Source organism: Panthera pardus, unplaced genomic scaffold, assembly GCF_024362965.1.
Source record: "Panthera pardus isolate Hobbes unplaced genomic scaffold, ASM2436296v1 HiC_scaffold_2, whole genome shotgun sequence".
Classification (NCBI taxonomy): Eukaryota; Metazoa; Chordata; class Mammalia; order Carnivora; family Felidae; genus Panthera; species Panthera pardus.
In genome coordinates, this window is record NW_026526765.1 from 132,014,832 (window position 1) to 132,028,826 (window position 13,995).

At 41.2% G+C, this 13,995-nt stretch overlaps 1 protein-coding gene across 5 annotated transcripts in view; it reads right to left on the reverse strand.

Annotated features, from left to right (window-relative positions):
- The window catches only part of ADAMTS19 (ADAM metallopeptidase with thrombospondin type 1 motif 19), a 237,443-nt gene extending 223,681 nt beyond the window's left edge, over positions 1–13,762 (reverse strand). For 4 of the 5 annotated variants that reach the window (XM_053907517.1, XM_053907518.1, XM_019422110.2 and 1 more), the window contains exons 1-2: positions 13,539–13,717; positions 12,255–12,913 (exon numbers count right to left, since the gene is read on the reverse strand). In XM_053907517.1, the coding sequence (XP_053763492.1) occupies positions 12,255–12,913; positions 13,539–13,611 (732 nt within the window). In that variant the 5' untranslated portion in view covers positions 13,612–13,717. Of the gene's footprint in view, positions 1–12,254; positions 12,914–13,538 lie in introns of all 5 variants that reach the window. The other variant, XM_019422109.2, reaches the window with a different exon arrangement.
- Between the last annotated feature and the right edge of the window lie 233 nt (positions 13,763–13,995).

Genomic DNA, 13,995 nt, shown 5'->3' on the forward strand with positions numbered 1-13,995 from the left:
AGGCAATGTATTGAAACAGAAATTAGATTAGTGGTTGCCTGAGACTGGGGGTAGGAACAGAGTGACCACAAATGTGTAGGAGTGAAAGGGGTGATGGAAATGTTCTAAAACTGGAGAGCAGTGATGGCTGCACAATTCTGTGAATGTACTTGAAGTCACTGCATTGTACATTTGAATGACTTTTAGGGTATATAAGTCATACCAGAAAAAAGATAATAGGAGAAAAAAAACATTCACAATGTCCTTTATGTTACATTACAAATAAGGATTTACCCTAAAAAATCAGCTTGGCACATTCACGAATCTATCTCACTAATGACAAACAATTAGATTCTACTTAGAAAAATTCTTATATAGGAACTTCCAACCTAGACACTGATTGTAGGTGCCTGGGTAGCTCAGTCGGTTAAGTGCCCTGCTCTTAATTTTGGCTCAGGTTACAATCTCACAGATTTGTGGGATGGATCCCCTCATCACAATTTGCACTGACAGCATGGAGCCTGCTTGGGATTCTCTCTCTCCCTCTCTGTCTCTCCTCGACTTGCGTGTGCATGCATGTGCTCTCTCTCAAAGTAAATAAATTTTAAAAAAAGATACCAATTTAATACTTTTTAAAACATTACTAATTAGAACCACATATTTTGAACTGACAAAATTCTAATTGGATGGAGATCTACAGAGACACAGGAAGTATCTACATTAGTAGACAAAACAGGACACTAAATTCAATTTATTAACAGATATCTCCCCAGTGAATCACTCAGACATTATACTTTGTTAGTTATATTTATGCATAACTGTTAGTTCCATAATAAATGGCTCAAACTTTCTATTTTCTTATTATAAAATATTGAAACGCTATTTATTGTATCTGCAAGCATACAACCAGAGTCAGCAAACAACACAAAGACCCTATGCTAATTATATAGGTAAGTTCCTCGTTCAATAACTGACCTGCCTGTCTATGAACTGGGCACACTAAAATATTTGCTGATAATATAATACTTTTATCATGAAAATGTAGCTATCACATGTTAACTTATATATATTCGAAGCCAACTAATAAGGAAAATACACCATTTGCACCTATCAGATTAGTTGACACAATTATCTGCCTGGCTATTCCTCTTAGCAGGTTAATGTGTTTTGACTGCAAATTCTAATGAGTTTTACAGTACTCTTGACATCCCAATTCATAGAGTGTGAACAAGTAGATAAGACTTGTCATTTTATTTCTGCCCTTTGAGATAGCTTACCCTTTGATCCTTACACATCTCCAAGGTCCTCTTAACCTGACCACACTACATTGCGATTCTAGGGTAGGTAACCTCACAAAAAGTTTATAATTTTCTCAATGATTTTCTAATATTCCTCTACAATGAGCCTCAGCCTTCATGTATCCACATCTAAACTTGCTGCCAAGGGAGGCCCCTTTCAGTGTGAAGGAATGTTTCTTCCTTCGTTGCTGATAAACTTTATTTCATTACAATAAGTATTGTAAAACATGTGGGGTAAGTGTCCTGCTAGATTACCCAGAAAACTGTTGATGACAGTTTGTAGTAATTTAGCCTTTGTTGACTTCCAAATTCTGGAATGGGAAACAGGTTTCAGGTTCTGTATACTTTTTCACCTAAAGAGTAGGAAAACATTCATCCTGGCATAAAGGTCCCATTATACCCCCTCCCAACTAGTTCACATTTATAGCTTGTTTAATAACGATTTGAAATCCATAAAATCCTTTCCAGCTCAATGGCATCTGAGTGGGTTCCTAGGAGGATATTAAAGGGAAGGACAGAAGGTATCCAAGTTCACTATAAGAGCTACCAAATAGTATTAAAATTCATTCAAGACACCTAGGGTGTAAAGTTTGGTGGATGTAAATCTAGTCATTAAAGATCCTGAGTGCTGGAGTTTTCAAAGCACTTAAAATTCGAATGGCTGCCCTCAAATACTAGCTTGCACAAGAATTACGTTGGATTCTTTTAAAATGCATTTCTTGAGCTTGAGGCCCAGTATGGGATTCTGATATAAATGGAGAATTCCCAACTCCCTCAGTCTCACTCCCACTACCATGATTTTGATAAAGCTGTCTGCACACCGGGCTTTAAGAAAGAGAGCACCGAGGGGCACCTGGGTGGCTCAGTCGGTTCAGTGTCAGGCTTCGGCTCAGGTCATGATCTTGCAGTCTGTGAGTTCGAGCCCCGCGTCAGGCTCTGTGCTGACAGCTCAGAGCCTGGAGCCTGCTTCGGATTCTGTGTCCCCCTCTCTCTCTGTCCCTCCCCAACTCATGCTCTGTCTCTGTCTCAGAAATAAATAAACATTAAAAAAAAAATTAAAAAAAAAAAAGAAAGAAAGAGAGCACCGAGAAGTGTGAGCAAAGAGACAGTGACGTAGGCTCACTGCAGTAAGTGGTTATGTATTTTATTCTATTATATTTTAGTTTAGTTTAGTTATTTATTAGTAGTCATGTATTTTAAATGAAGCCAGGCAGAAGTAAGGGGACAAGAAAGAAAGAAAGAAAGAAAGAAAGAAAGAAAAGAAAGAAAGAAAGAAAGAAAGAAAGAAAGAAAGAAAGAAAGAAAGAAAGAAAGAAAGAAAGAAAAAATCCTGGGGCAAAACATCTTTATGTGCTTGTGAAGAAAAAACAAATGCTGAGGGTTTTGGTTTTTTTTGTTTTTTTTTTTTTTTTTACTGGAAAGCAACAGGAAAGAAGATGTTAAATAATGCCAAAACTGGCCTGGGCTCATCAGCTCCATTCCCTCCCTGCTCCTCTGAATGAAAGCCTAAACAGTTAATAATTTATTACAGATATGTGCACATTAATTATGAAGTGAAATGGAGTTTCTCTTGTTGGAAAAGTCAAGTTACAAAACTCTCTAACCCCCGAGGGCCATCTCAACACCGTCATGCAATAATTCTGCACAAATATCTGGGTAGCATTAAAATGGCTTAGTTCCCATTTTCTCACTTCTCTCAGTCTAGGGCTTGGCACGAGAATAAAGATGAGATGGAGACAAGATGATGTGCTCGCCATGGCTGCACCCTAAATGCACTCTGAAACAAGTTATGGTCCTCGCTTAGCTAAGGGAATCTCAAAATTTCCTTTCAGGAAACCCCCCAAATCATAATCCAAGAGGGACTACTGGTTTGTCCCACTGCCTCAAAATAGGTCAAGATCACTTTCCTAACTTCAAGGTACTTCCTGTCAATCAGGAACTTGGAACTCCTCTCATTATTCTTTACTTGGTAAACAGAAACCCATAAAACCATCCAGGGTAAAAATGTAATTGCAAGTAAGCAGAAACACTCAATTGAATTGTGCATGAGCTCAATAAAAATGTGCTGATTTAGGGTTGCATGAAAATAGCTAAAGGCTCCCGTAAAGAACTTCCTGAATTTAAAAAAGTATATCATAAGTCAGCTAATAAATTTCAAATAAATACATAATATTAATATTTAATAAACAAAATTATTACGCAAAATTTCTTCTCATAAAATTGGTCCATGCCTGACTTCTCTCCAGATATTAAGACAAACATTAATACGGGATTAAAGAATTTATTGACCTTTAATGTACAATGTCAATGCATCAGTGTAATGATTCTTATTAGAATTTTTTTATTTGAATTCACTGTATCGTTTCCTTAAATAAGAATGGAGCATCTGCACACTCTACACACAGAAGCTTCTCTCATGCATCACTACTGGCAGAACCATCATCATCCACGCCATTCTGAATTGTGAACCAGAGACCATACAGAATGCCTTAAAGAGATGCGTTCTTCAAGTTAATAAAGACACTGAACACTTCCTAAATCAGAGAACTGTGATGGACCCAGGGAAGTCAAGAAGTTGAGGCAGAGAAACAGCTCCTTTAAGACTGTGCATACATTGAAGAAAGGAATTATTTCTTTTCTCTTTATGGTCTCTGGGCATTCAGCACAATATATAGATGTAACTAGCCCACTAACAATGAATACTTTTAATGTTCTGCTCTTAAAAACAACACTGCAATGAGTAGGCTTATATGTAAATCTTCTGCACACATATGAATATTCCTGAAAAGAAGGGTAAGCACATTTAAAATTTAAGTACATACAATACAAAAGGCTCTAACAATTAGCTCTCCTACAATGTATAAGATAAGGTGTTCCCCAAGCATCGGCCCTGGATATTATTAGTTTGCATAATTTGTGCCAATCTAATGAACCAGAAATGATGTTTGAGGAAATTTGCTTTTACTAGCTTACCAATAAATTTGAAAATAATTGTGAATGTTTACTTGATATTTATGTTTCCTCTTTTGCATATACACTAAAAAGTGACTATTTATGGATGGTAAGTTAACAGATAATATATTTTGTATATTTTCTAAACTTTCTATACTCAGCATGTATTATTTTATTATTAACATTTATCTTTTCAAAACACTAATACAAAAAGAACTCTGGAATTAGAAATGAAAAAGACTAAAACTCTAATAGAAAAATGAATAGAAGGGATGCCTGAGTAGCTCAGTCAGTTAAGTGTCCAACTCTCGGTTTTGTCTCAGATCACGATCTCCTGGTTTGTGAGTTCAAGCCCCACGTCCAGCTCTGCGCTCACAGTGCGGAGCCTGCTTGGGATTCTCTGCCCCTTTCCCACTCATGTTCTCTCTCTCTCTCAAAATAAATCAATTAAACTTTTAAAAAGTTAGTACAAGATATGAACAGCACATTTATAGGAAAAGAAGAATAAAAATATGAAAACATGCGCAGCCTCACCAAAAATACACAAAAACTATCGATTAAATCTATATTCAGGTAATATTCCTATTAGATTTCACAAATATTAATATCTTTAGTAACACCCATACCAGCAAAAGCACAGGGGAAATATATACTCTCATATTCTGCTGGCCTGAGAATATAAAGTAGTACCACCTCTGTGGGGTACAATCAGGCAACATCACCCCAAATTACCAATATCCATGCCCTTTGACAAAGAGTTACATTACATAGGCAAAATGGCATTTCTACAGAGTCTTACTTATTTAGCACTGTTCACAATAGGAAAACATTAGAATCAATCAAATGTTCATCAACACCAAACTGACTAAATACATTATGGAATGTACTTGCAATCACACAAAATGAAACTACCCAAAAAAGAAAGAGGAATCTCTCTGTGCACGCATGTGTATGTGTATCAATAATGTAGACTTAAAAGCTATAAATTGATATATACATATTTATTTGCTTATGCATCAACTGCTTCTAGATCCTACAGTGGAAACAAATAACCCTACCTACATCTAGGAAGGAATATAGTAAAAAATGGAGAAAAGGTGTTGGGAGAAGACTTCATTGCGTATCTTTTTGGAGGTTCTGTTTGGTAAAGTTTGAATCGTTATAATTTTGAAAATGATTACATTTTGCCTTTAGGTTTGAATGGTAGTTTGGCTCTTAACTACTGAGAACAAACATGGTTACCAGAGGGAAGGTGGGAGGGTGGGGATGGGTAAAATAGGTGATGGGAATTAAGGAGGCAACTGGGATGAGCACTGGGTGTTGTATGTAAGTGATGAATCACTAAATTCTACACCTGAAAGTAATGATACACTGGATGTTAACTACCTGGAATTTAAATAAGAACTTGAAAAACAGTTGAATGGTAGTTGGCTGAGTACAGGATTCAAAATCACATTTCCTCAGAACTCTGAAACACTCAACTCATGATCCTCTGGCGTCCATGTGACATTCATTCCATTATAGACCATCATTCCTTTATTAAGCTTGTAGAATTTTCTCTTTGACTTTCTAATATTCTCCCACAATGTGTCTAGGTATGGGTCTCTACTTATACGTCTCTGAGCTTGGTGATGCATCCTTCTATCTGAAGGTGCATGTCTTCCTCTATCACTGGAAATGAGATTATGATACAAAAGAAAAAAAAAACAAACAAACTCTGCTAACCTCTACCTAACCATTATTGGTTACATCAGCAAATCAACTCGAATCATTGAATTAAATAACAGTCTACACGCCATCTAGAAAATATGATCACTGAGGCATGCCACATGCAGAATGTGCAAAGCTAGTAGATTCCTCCCTTGTCTTGCTGCATGCAATTATTTCCACCAATCAGCCTGGATGTTTACCAAGAATCAGCTGCATCTGTTTGAACTCACATAGGTACAACATTTTGTAATCATGTAATCTAATCGAACACTAAATATTTAGCAGTGAAATAGGAGTGTAAAGGCGTCTTTGCTTCCATGAAAATTTTGGAAAAACTTGAGAAAGGTAAGTCGCTAAAAGAAAACTGCTCTAATTTTATTTGGGATGAAACAATTGTAAAAGATCTGAAACATTTAGAAGTCCAGGATTCTGCACAAAAATTACGTTGAATTTGTCTTCAGTTTTTCTTCCAAATATAGAAACCTATATTGGGAATTGGTTTGCATGCATGCTGAGTAAGGCTCACCTGGAATACCACTTATCTGACCTACATTCAAAGTATCTGGCCTCACATCCAAAGCTTGGCTGATAAATATAAATATATATATATATATATATATATACACATATGTGTGTGTGTGTATGTATATATATATATATATATATGTATGTATGTATGTATATATATATATATACACATACACACACACACATATGTGTGTGTGTGTGTGTGTGTGTGTGATTTAAATTAGAATAAAATGTTTAGGGTACTTTGCATTCATTTAAAAAATTCTATCCTTTAAATGGGTAGAAGTAAAGAATCAGATATGTGTGCAAAGTTTATCCAATGATAAACATGGACTTACTTATAAAAATGAAAAATTGGAAACAACAGAACATTGGTGAAAAAAATTATAGTACATTCACACACAAAAAAATCCCACCCTTTCACTTATTTTTAAAAGTTAACTGCTATTAAATTTGAAGCATCTAGATCTATGATTCATGGCTCACAACTTTTCTTTCATATTGTGGACCCATTTGATTGAACATTTATATTATGTTCTGGGATAATTTCTGGGCTTGATTTTCTAGGTTAGAAATTTACTTGTCAATTCACGCATGGAGTTTTTAATTCTAATGACCACTTATTTTTAGATCCATTGTATCTAATCATTTATTCTGGATAGCAGCTGTTGCTGTATGTTTTAAATTTACTTTTTCCATGAATATATATCCATTCTTATACTTCCATTAAAGTATCTTACCTATTCTTTTTTTTTTAAGTTTTTTTTAATGTTTATTTTTGAGAGAGAGAGAGAGAGAGAGACAGTGTGTGAGCGGGGGAGGGGCAGAGACAGAGGGAGACACAGAATTCCAAGCAGAGTACAGATTCCAATATCGGCATAGAGACTGACGTGGGGCTCGAACTCACAACCCATGATATTATGACCTGAGCCGACGTCGGACGCTTAATCAACTGAGCCACCCAGGCGTTCCACTTATTTATTCTATTAATTTTGTTGCCTCATGTATTAACTTGCCAGAGTTTGAGGACTCTCCTTTATATGGTTCATTTTCTTAGATTCTTGGGTGTCAACTCGTATGTTTTTGGTTCCCCTGCTGTCCTATCTGTTGTGACTCCTCCAGTTATTTGCCAAAAGAGGTGAGACGTTCTGCTGGATGCAGGGTGCCAACAGATCATCTATGGAGGAGGAGACCCTGTGTCCTCTGGTGTCACCAGCATGCCCAGGAAGGCTCTGCCTTTACCCTCTCTGACCTTGTGTAGGCACACACATTTGGCTTCCATGGATTGTCATAACCGGACATGAAAAAAATCCAGTGCCACTTCTGCTCCCTGTGTTCCCGCAGTTCTGTTAGAACCCCCACCATTCACAGATGTTTCCTAATGTCTCTGTGTGTTCCATCAATCCAGTCCACACTGTTGTCAGTCTTCCAAGAGATAGTCAGCACGTCTAATGGCATTTTTTTATAATAATGCTTTAGATTTATTTAGAAGATCATTTCTGTCATTCCTAAGATTTGGCTTGAACAAAGAAGATAGATGTGTGAGGTCAATCTGCAATCTTTACTTTTTTCATTTGGATGTCGATTCCATTTCGTCTTCCCAGTTTCCCTCCTGCACGAGCATTCCCCGGACCCTCCCCTTACACTCTCTCCTCCTGCCTTAGTACTGGTACCCAATAAAGTGTCTTGGCCGAAATGGATACCCTAAAATATTTCTGTTCGTAACTTGCTGTGGCATCAGATAGTGTGGGATTAAAAAAAAAAGGCATAAACTGCCAAAAAAAATTGAATTTATACAGGGCAGCAGATTCTGTATAAAGACCTAATCAAAACAATTACTGTATAAAACTTAAAAATTAAGTGCATACAGTTTTAGTAGTCACTCTTTATAATCCTGGAAGAATAATCCCAATATTAGTGATAATCATTTCCATAGTCCATTTAAAGGGAACCATAGGCAAGTTGTGTACCGATCTAGTTTAGTTTAGCACACCTCCTTAGGTGTGCTTTAAAAAACAAACAAACCACAATGTGTTAATTTTGAGCCAACATCATTGTTGCAGTCTTTCATAAAAATTAATTTGGGGATGCCTGGGTGGCTCAGTCCGTTGAGTGTCTGACTTTGGCTCAGGTCATGATCTTGCAGTTCGTGAGTTTGAGCCCTGCGTCAGGCTCTGTGCTGATAGCTCAGAGCCTGGAGCCTGCCCTGGATTCTGTGTCTCCTCCTCTCTCCCTGCCCCTCCCCTGTTCATGCTCTCTCTCTCTCTCTAAAAAATAAATAAACATTAAAAAAAATTTTTTTAATTAATTTGTTGCTTTTTTGTATTTTAATTTTTAGAGATTGTAATTTAAAACAAAATAAAGTATTACACATGCTGCATTTTATTCAGTGGTTTTTACTGGGTGCCTAACTCGAAACCAGGTATCTTGCAAATGCTGTGGATATGGAAAGAAAGGAATAACACAGCACCACCAAAGTACTTGGGGCATACCTACATTTGTACCTATCTCAAACTATTGTATTCCCCTGTTGCCATTTGTCACTGACAAGCCAGGCTGGGAGCTCCTTGAAACATATCAAGGCTGCTTCATCTTCTTTTTGTATTCTCTGTATCTGCACAATACTTTGCTCAGAAGACTCGCTCAATAAATGTTTAATTGCTTGGTATTATGATATTTATGGACCTACGGGGCCTAATATGGCTGAAATAAGATTATTGTTCAATATTAGAGACTAATAAGGGGAAAGAGAAATAGTAAGAACACTTCAAACAGAAATAGTAAGAATACTTCATATATCAGTTGCTAGACAAACAAATACAATTTGCGCATTTTGTAAATAGGAAAAACGAGATCCAGAAAGATTAAATACTTTGAAGAGGCATCACCTAGCCATGTACCCAAAATATCTATTCTAGCACTTTTCCTTTCACAGCACAAGTTAGACTGATATCTGGAGAATGAATTGGCCAACCTTATAAATGTTTACCACTTTGCAATCCTGGATAGCTGATGATCTATTTCCTTTGATAGAGAGTTTGGGATCTTTTCAAATATGTAGTAATCCAAAAGGCATTGAGTTCAGGCACCAGAAGGCAAAACTAGCTGCTGAGAGGAGGTGGGGGAAGGTAGATTTAGTTATCTGCTCTTTTCTAAGCAACTAATAATCAGAAAGCTTTTACTTACTGAGAAGGAAAGAAAAAAAACTGTTGCAAAAGAAAAGCCGTTGCATTTATAAATAATTCACCCCTATAGAAAGTCACCATGACTCCCCACATTAGAATTACAGGATCACAGAATTCTGGAAATACAAAAGAGCAAGTACATAGCCCTTTGATAATCAATAGTTAGAAAAAGCCCGTATTTCAGCAGACAAGGCTTTTGAGGTCTGACCTCACCAGACATTTTAGGATCATTTCCCCTTATTGCACCTTCTGGCCTTAATCATAGGAGATTCTTATTTTCATTCCTTTGGTAAGTGTGCACTTTTAAATCTTCAACATCACTCCTCTACCCAAAACACTCTTCAGCCCCATACTACTTGGGTAATGCCTCCTGATGCTTCAAAACTCTGTTAAATTCTGTCTGCTTTAGGAAGCCTTCCCTGACTCCCCAAACTGGATTTTACCTCAGGCATAAGATTTGATTCATCATGTCACTGTCCCAAGGATACCTGTGTCATAACCACTTGTGTATAATGTCTTTCTCCTAATCTGTAAGTCCCCAATGTAGGATGTAGGAAACATTTAACATCTAATAGAATTGTAATTCTATCCTCCAGTTTTTAATTAAACCATTCAATCCTCGAATTTTACTAATGAACACTGAAGCCCAGAGAGGTAAGACTTGTCAATTGTCAGAGTACAAGCCAATGTCAGAGCTCAGATAACAAATTATGCTCTCTTTCCTAATTCACCCTCATAAGGGAAAAAGGGCTGGCATGGTAGAGTCTGGAGTAACAAACGCACTCTTCTTGGCTATCTGCCTAACTTTTTACTCAAAAGTCTGACTGCTATACTGTATTGCTGGCAACGTCAGATTTCCTCAATAACAAAGACTTCCCAGTTCAGAACATATACATATGTGGCTAATAGGAAAAGTGAGCAAAAGTCCAACATGATAAACAGGGAGGTATGTCAAACTCCTGTTCAGTCTATGAAAAACCTACTCATAATTTTAACTTTGCTCCCTTAAGTATGGAGAGAAGGCATAGCTCATTTGGAAAATCTGACCAAAAGCCCACATTTCAACACAGTGAAATGCTTTATCCCCTATTGCTTCTACCACACCAGGAACTTTCTATATGTAATTATTTAATCTCTAGCCAAAAACTAGTGGACAATGAAATCCCCACAAAATGTTTCCCCCAGTGAAGTGTTCAAACATCAGTTCCACAAAAAACATTTTTAAAAGCTTTTCATGTAATTTTTCCATGCCAACTTTTTTCACTCATGGCTACAAATGTCCATATTTGAATATTCATCATTATGAGCATCTGGTAAAATATAGCCCTGTCCAGCAATTTACATCATTTGACTATGAGACCTTAGGAGGGCATAGGTAAAAATTTCCAGTTTCATTTTGTCTGGATTTTTAACCATCTTTTTCCACTTCATGGCTTTGGGTGGTTTTGATTGCACTGATATTTTCTGCTCTCCATTACTATTGGGTTTTTCTACCAATGAGCAGGTTGCTTTCAGACAAGTCCTTGTGGACTTCATCAATGGCTCACTAGAAATGGCAGAATGAAGCCACAAATCACATTAGTGTTTTCAATATCTTGTGGGTTTTGCCTTAAACCAGTAAATAAATGCCACAGTGGTGATGCCCCCATAATAAGGTGGATGTACTTAATGCCCGTGAACTGTACATCTACCAGCGGTTAAAATGGTAAATTTCATGTTATATATACTTCACCACAAAGTAAAGGCCAACTTACAGGAGGTAACAATTTTCCCAAAACGTGGGTCAAGACAGAGGAGGGAAAATCCAATGATGATCTCTACTGTTCAGATACAGCAAATGAGTTTTACTTTGCAGTTCCAACAGGCCTCTAGGCAAGGCTCCCAACCCTTCTACTTTCTTCTGTGGAGTGGACAACAGGAAAGCCAACTACTGCCAAATGAAATGCAAACCTCACAAAGAGAGTTAACCCATAGAATCGTGCATGACCCTTTGCATACTGACTGGGTTCTAAGGTCATGGATGACTCCGCAGCTCCGAATCTTTGAGTTACTTCTCAACTCCTGTCCCTCACAGAACACTGAACAGGTGTCCAGTGTGGCTGTGCATGTGTTTAAATTCTAGACAGCTGTCAGAATGTAATTCCCTAGAGGATTACACTGTTCTGACAATTTTGAAGGACATGAAAAAAAAAATGAGATAATAAATGCGGAACTGGTGGTGGGGTGGGAGGGGGCAAACATGGAGAAGATTCCACACTGAGCAGACTGGTTGTCTTCCAAACTCCTAAAAGAAGCCACGTGGTGGGCTTATTTTGGAAAACACAAAGCAGCAAAACCAGCAGGAAGAGTTACCCCGAGGCAGTTTGATACCATGTTCGGAAGAAACGTGTAACCATATAGGAGAAGGCTGTTAATGCATCCCATTAGCCTTCCGATTCACTGAATGCCTTGGAGATGTTCAGCGGGAGGTAAATGGAAGGCACTACTGCGTGGTGCAGACTACGGTGAATGAAGTTCAGGGTGCATGCAAACCAGCCCGGTCTCTAAGGGGAGAGGGAGGAGTGGCGGGAAAGTGGAAAGCTGGGGAAGGAAGAGCGCTTACCAGGCCACCTCCACAGGTGCTGAAAGAGGCCAGCGAGCCAGGGTGCTGCAGCACCGCCCCGGTGTAGAAGCAGGAGGCGTCGGGCGGCGCCGGAGGGCGCCGGGCCGCTGCTGCCAGCGTCGGGACGGGGCCCGGACTCGGCCGCTGCTCCACCGCGAAGCGCGGCGCCAGGAAGCGGCCATCTCTCCGGAGCAGCAGGTACAGGTCCCGGGAGAAGGCCGGGATCCGCAGCAGTACCTCGTCACCGTCCGCCTCGGCTTCCTGGGCCGGGGGAGGAGACGGGGGTGGCTGTGGGGGCGGCGGCTGCCACGAGGCCGGGGCGCCCGGGGACAGGGCGGCAGCCCCGCCGGATCCCCGCGGCAGCTCCTGCGATTCGAACTCCTCGTCCTCCTCGCCCGCTGGCGGCGACGGCGGCCGAGGTCGGGGCCGGGGTGCGGACTGGCCCTCGGCGGGCTCGCCCGGCGGCGCCGGGGCCACCGAGCGCACCTCGCGGGAGCTGCCGGCCGCCTGAGTTCGGGCGCCTCCGCCGCCCCCAGCGCCGCGCACCCAGCCCGGGTCCGCGCTGCCCCCGCTGCCGCCCGCCGCATCCACCGGCTCCCGGCGCCAGAGTGCAGGAAACACGACTTCCCACTCCTCGCGGTCGGGGGTGAACTGCAGCCCTGCGGGCGGGGCAGACAGAGAAGTGCGGGGCTTAAAGTGCCGCGGTTCCAGTAGCACAAGCATTCCCAGGCTCACACTCGGTTCAGACACAAGGCTCTCGTGTTAATGCGCCGGAGACCACCCGTCTAGCCCCTGAAACTCTTGCAACCCCTGAAGCCTTGCGATCAGATTACAAACCCCGGCATTTTCAAAATAAAAGTACGATTATATGGGGGGAGGGGTGACGGAGTGGGGCAGCAAAGTTTGGTGACAGCACTTGGTTGTTGAAGGTAACCCAGTGCAAAGACTCCAACACGGATAAATTATTTTCTTAAGTGTATGTCAGAGCAAAGCGTCGCTATCAATTTCTGTACTTCCCCATTTTCCTCTAGGTGCTGTAATCGTACCTTTGCAAAGATTTCTCCTCTCATTAGAGGAAGGCTGACCATGCCAGGATGTTTAAAATGAGGTCGAGAAGTGCACTTCGCTCGCGAGCGTGACTCTCATCTGCACCCGCACGCTTTTTATTGCTACCCACTGAGCCCTGCTCGCCGCGCACCGGCTGCACCAGCCCTGCCCGCCCGTGCGTTCTCGGTTTCCGCCGGGGAAGTTGGAAAGCAAGCCCAAAGTCTCGGGAGAACTTACCTGAAACGATCCCATTCGACAAGACCCCCAGCTGGTAAAGGAGGCAGCAGCAGCAGATGTGAGTAAGGCGCATCTCGCGGCTCTTTCCGGGACCGCGCTCCCGCGGCCGCGGCTCCTTGCCCCGCGCGCGCCTCCTTGCGCGATCCACCGCGGGCGCCGCCGCCTCCCCGGAGCGCAAGGAGGCCGGGCGGCGAGTTTGCCCGGGCCCTTTGTCTGCCGGGGGTGGGAGGGGGGTGCTGTGTGACTCCGAGAGGCTGCCCGAGCCCGGGCGAGGGGGGGCGGGGGGGGGGGGAGGAGCGGGGGCAGGCAGCGCCGCGGCCCCGCAGCGCTTTGGCTCCCTGGCGAATTAGGTGATGAGTCTATTTTCTGTGTTCTGGACGCTGCGAGAGTTTCCGGAGCCCCACAGGATAGACCCACAGTCAGGAGCGAGCCGGCCGGCGCAAGGCTGGCAGGGCTG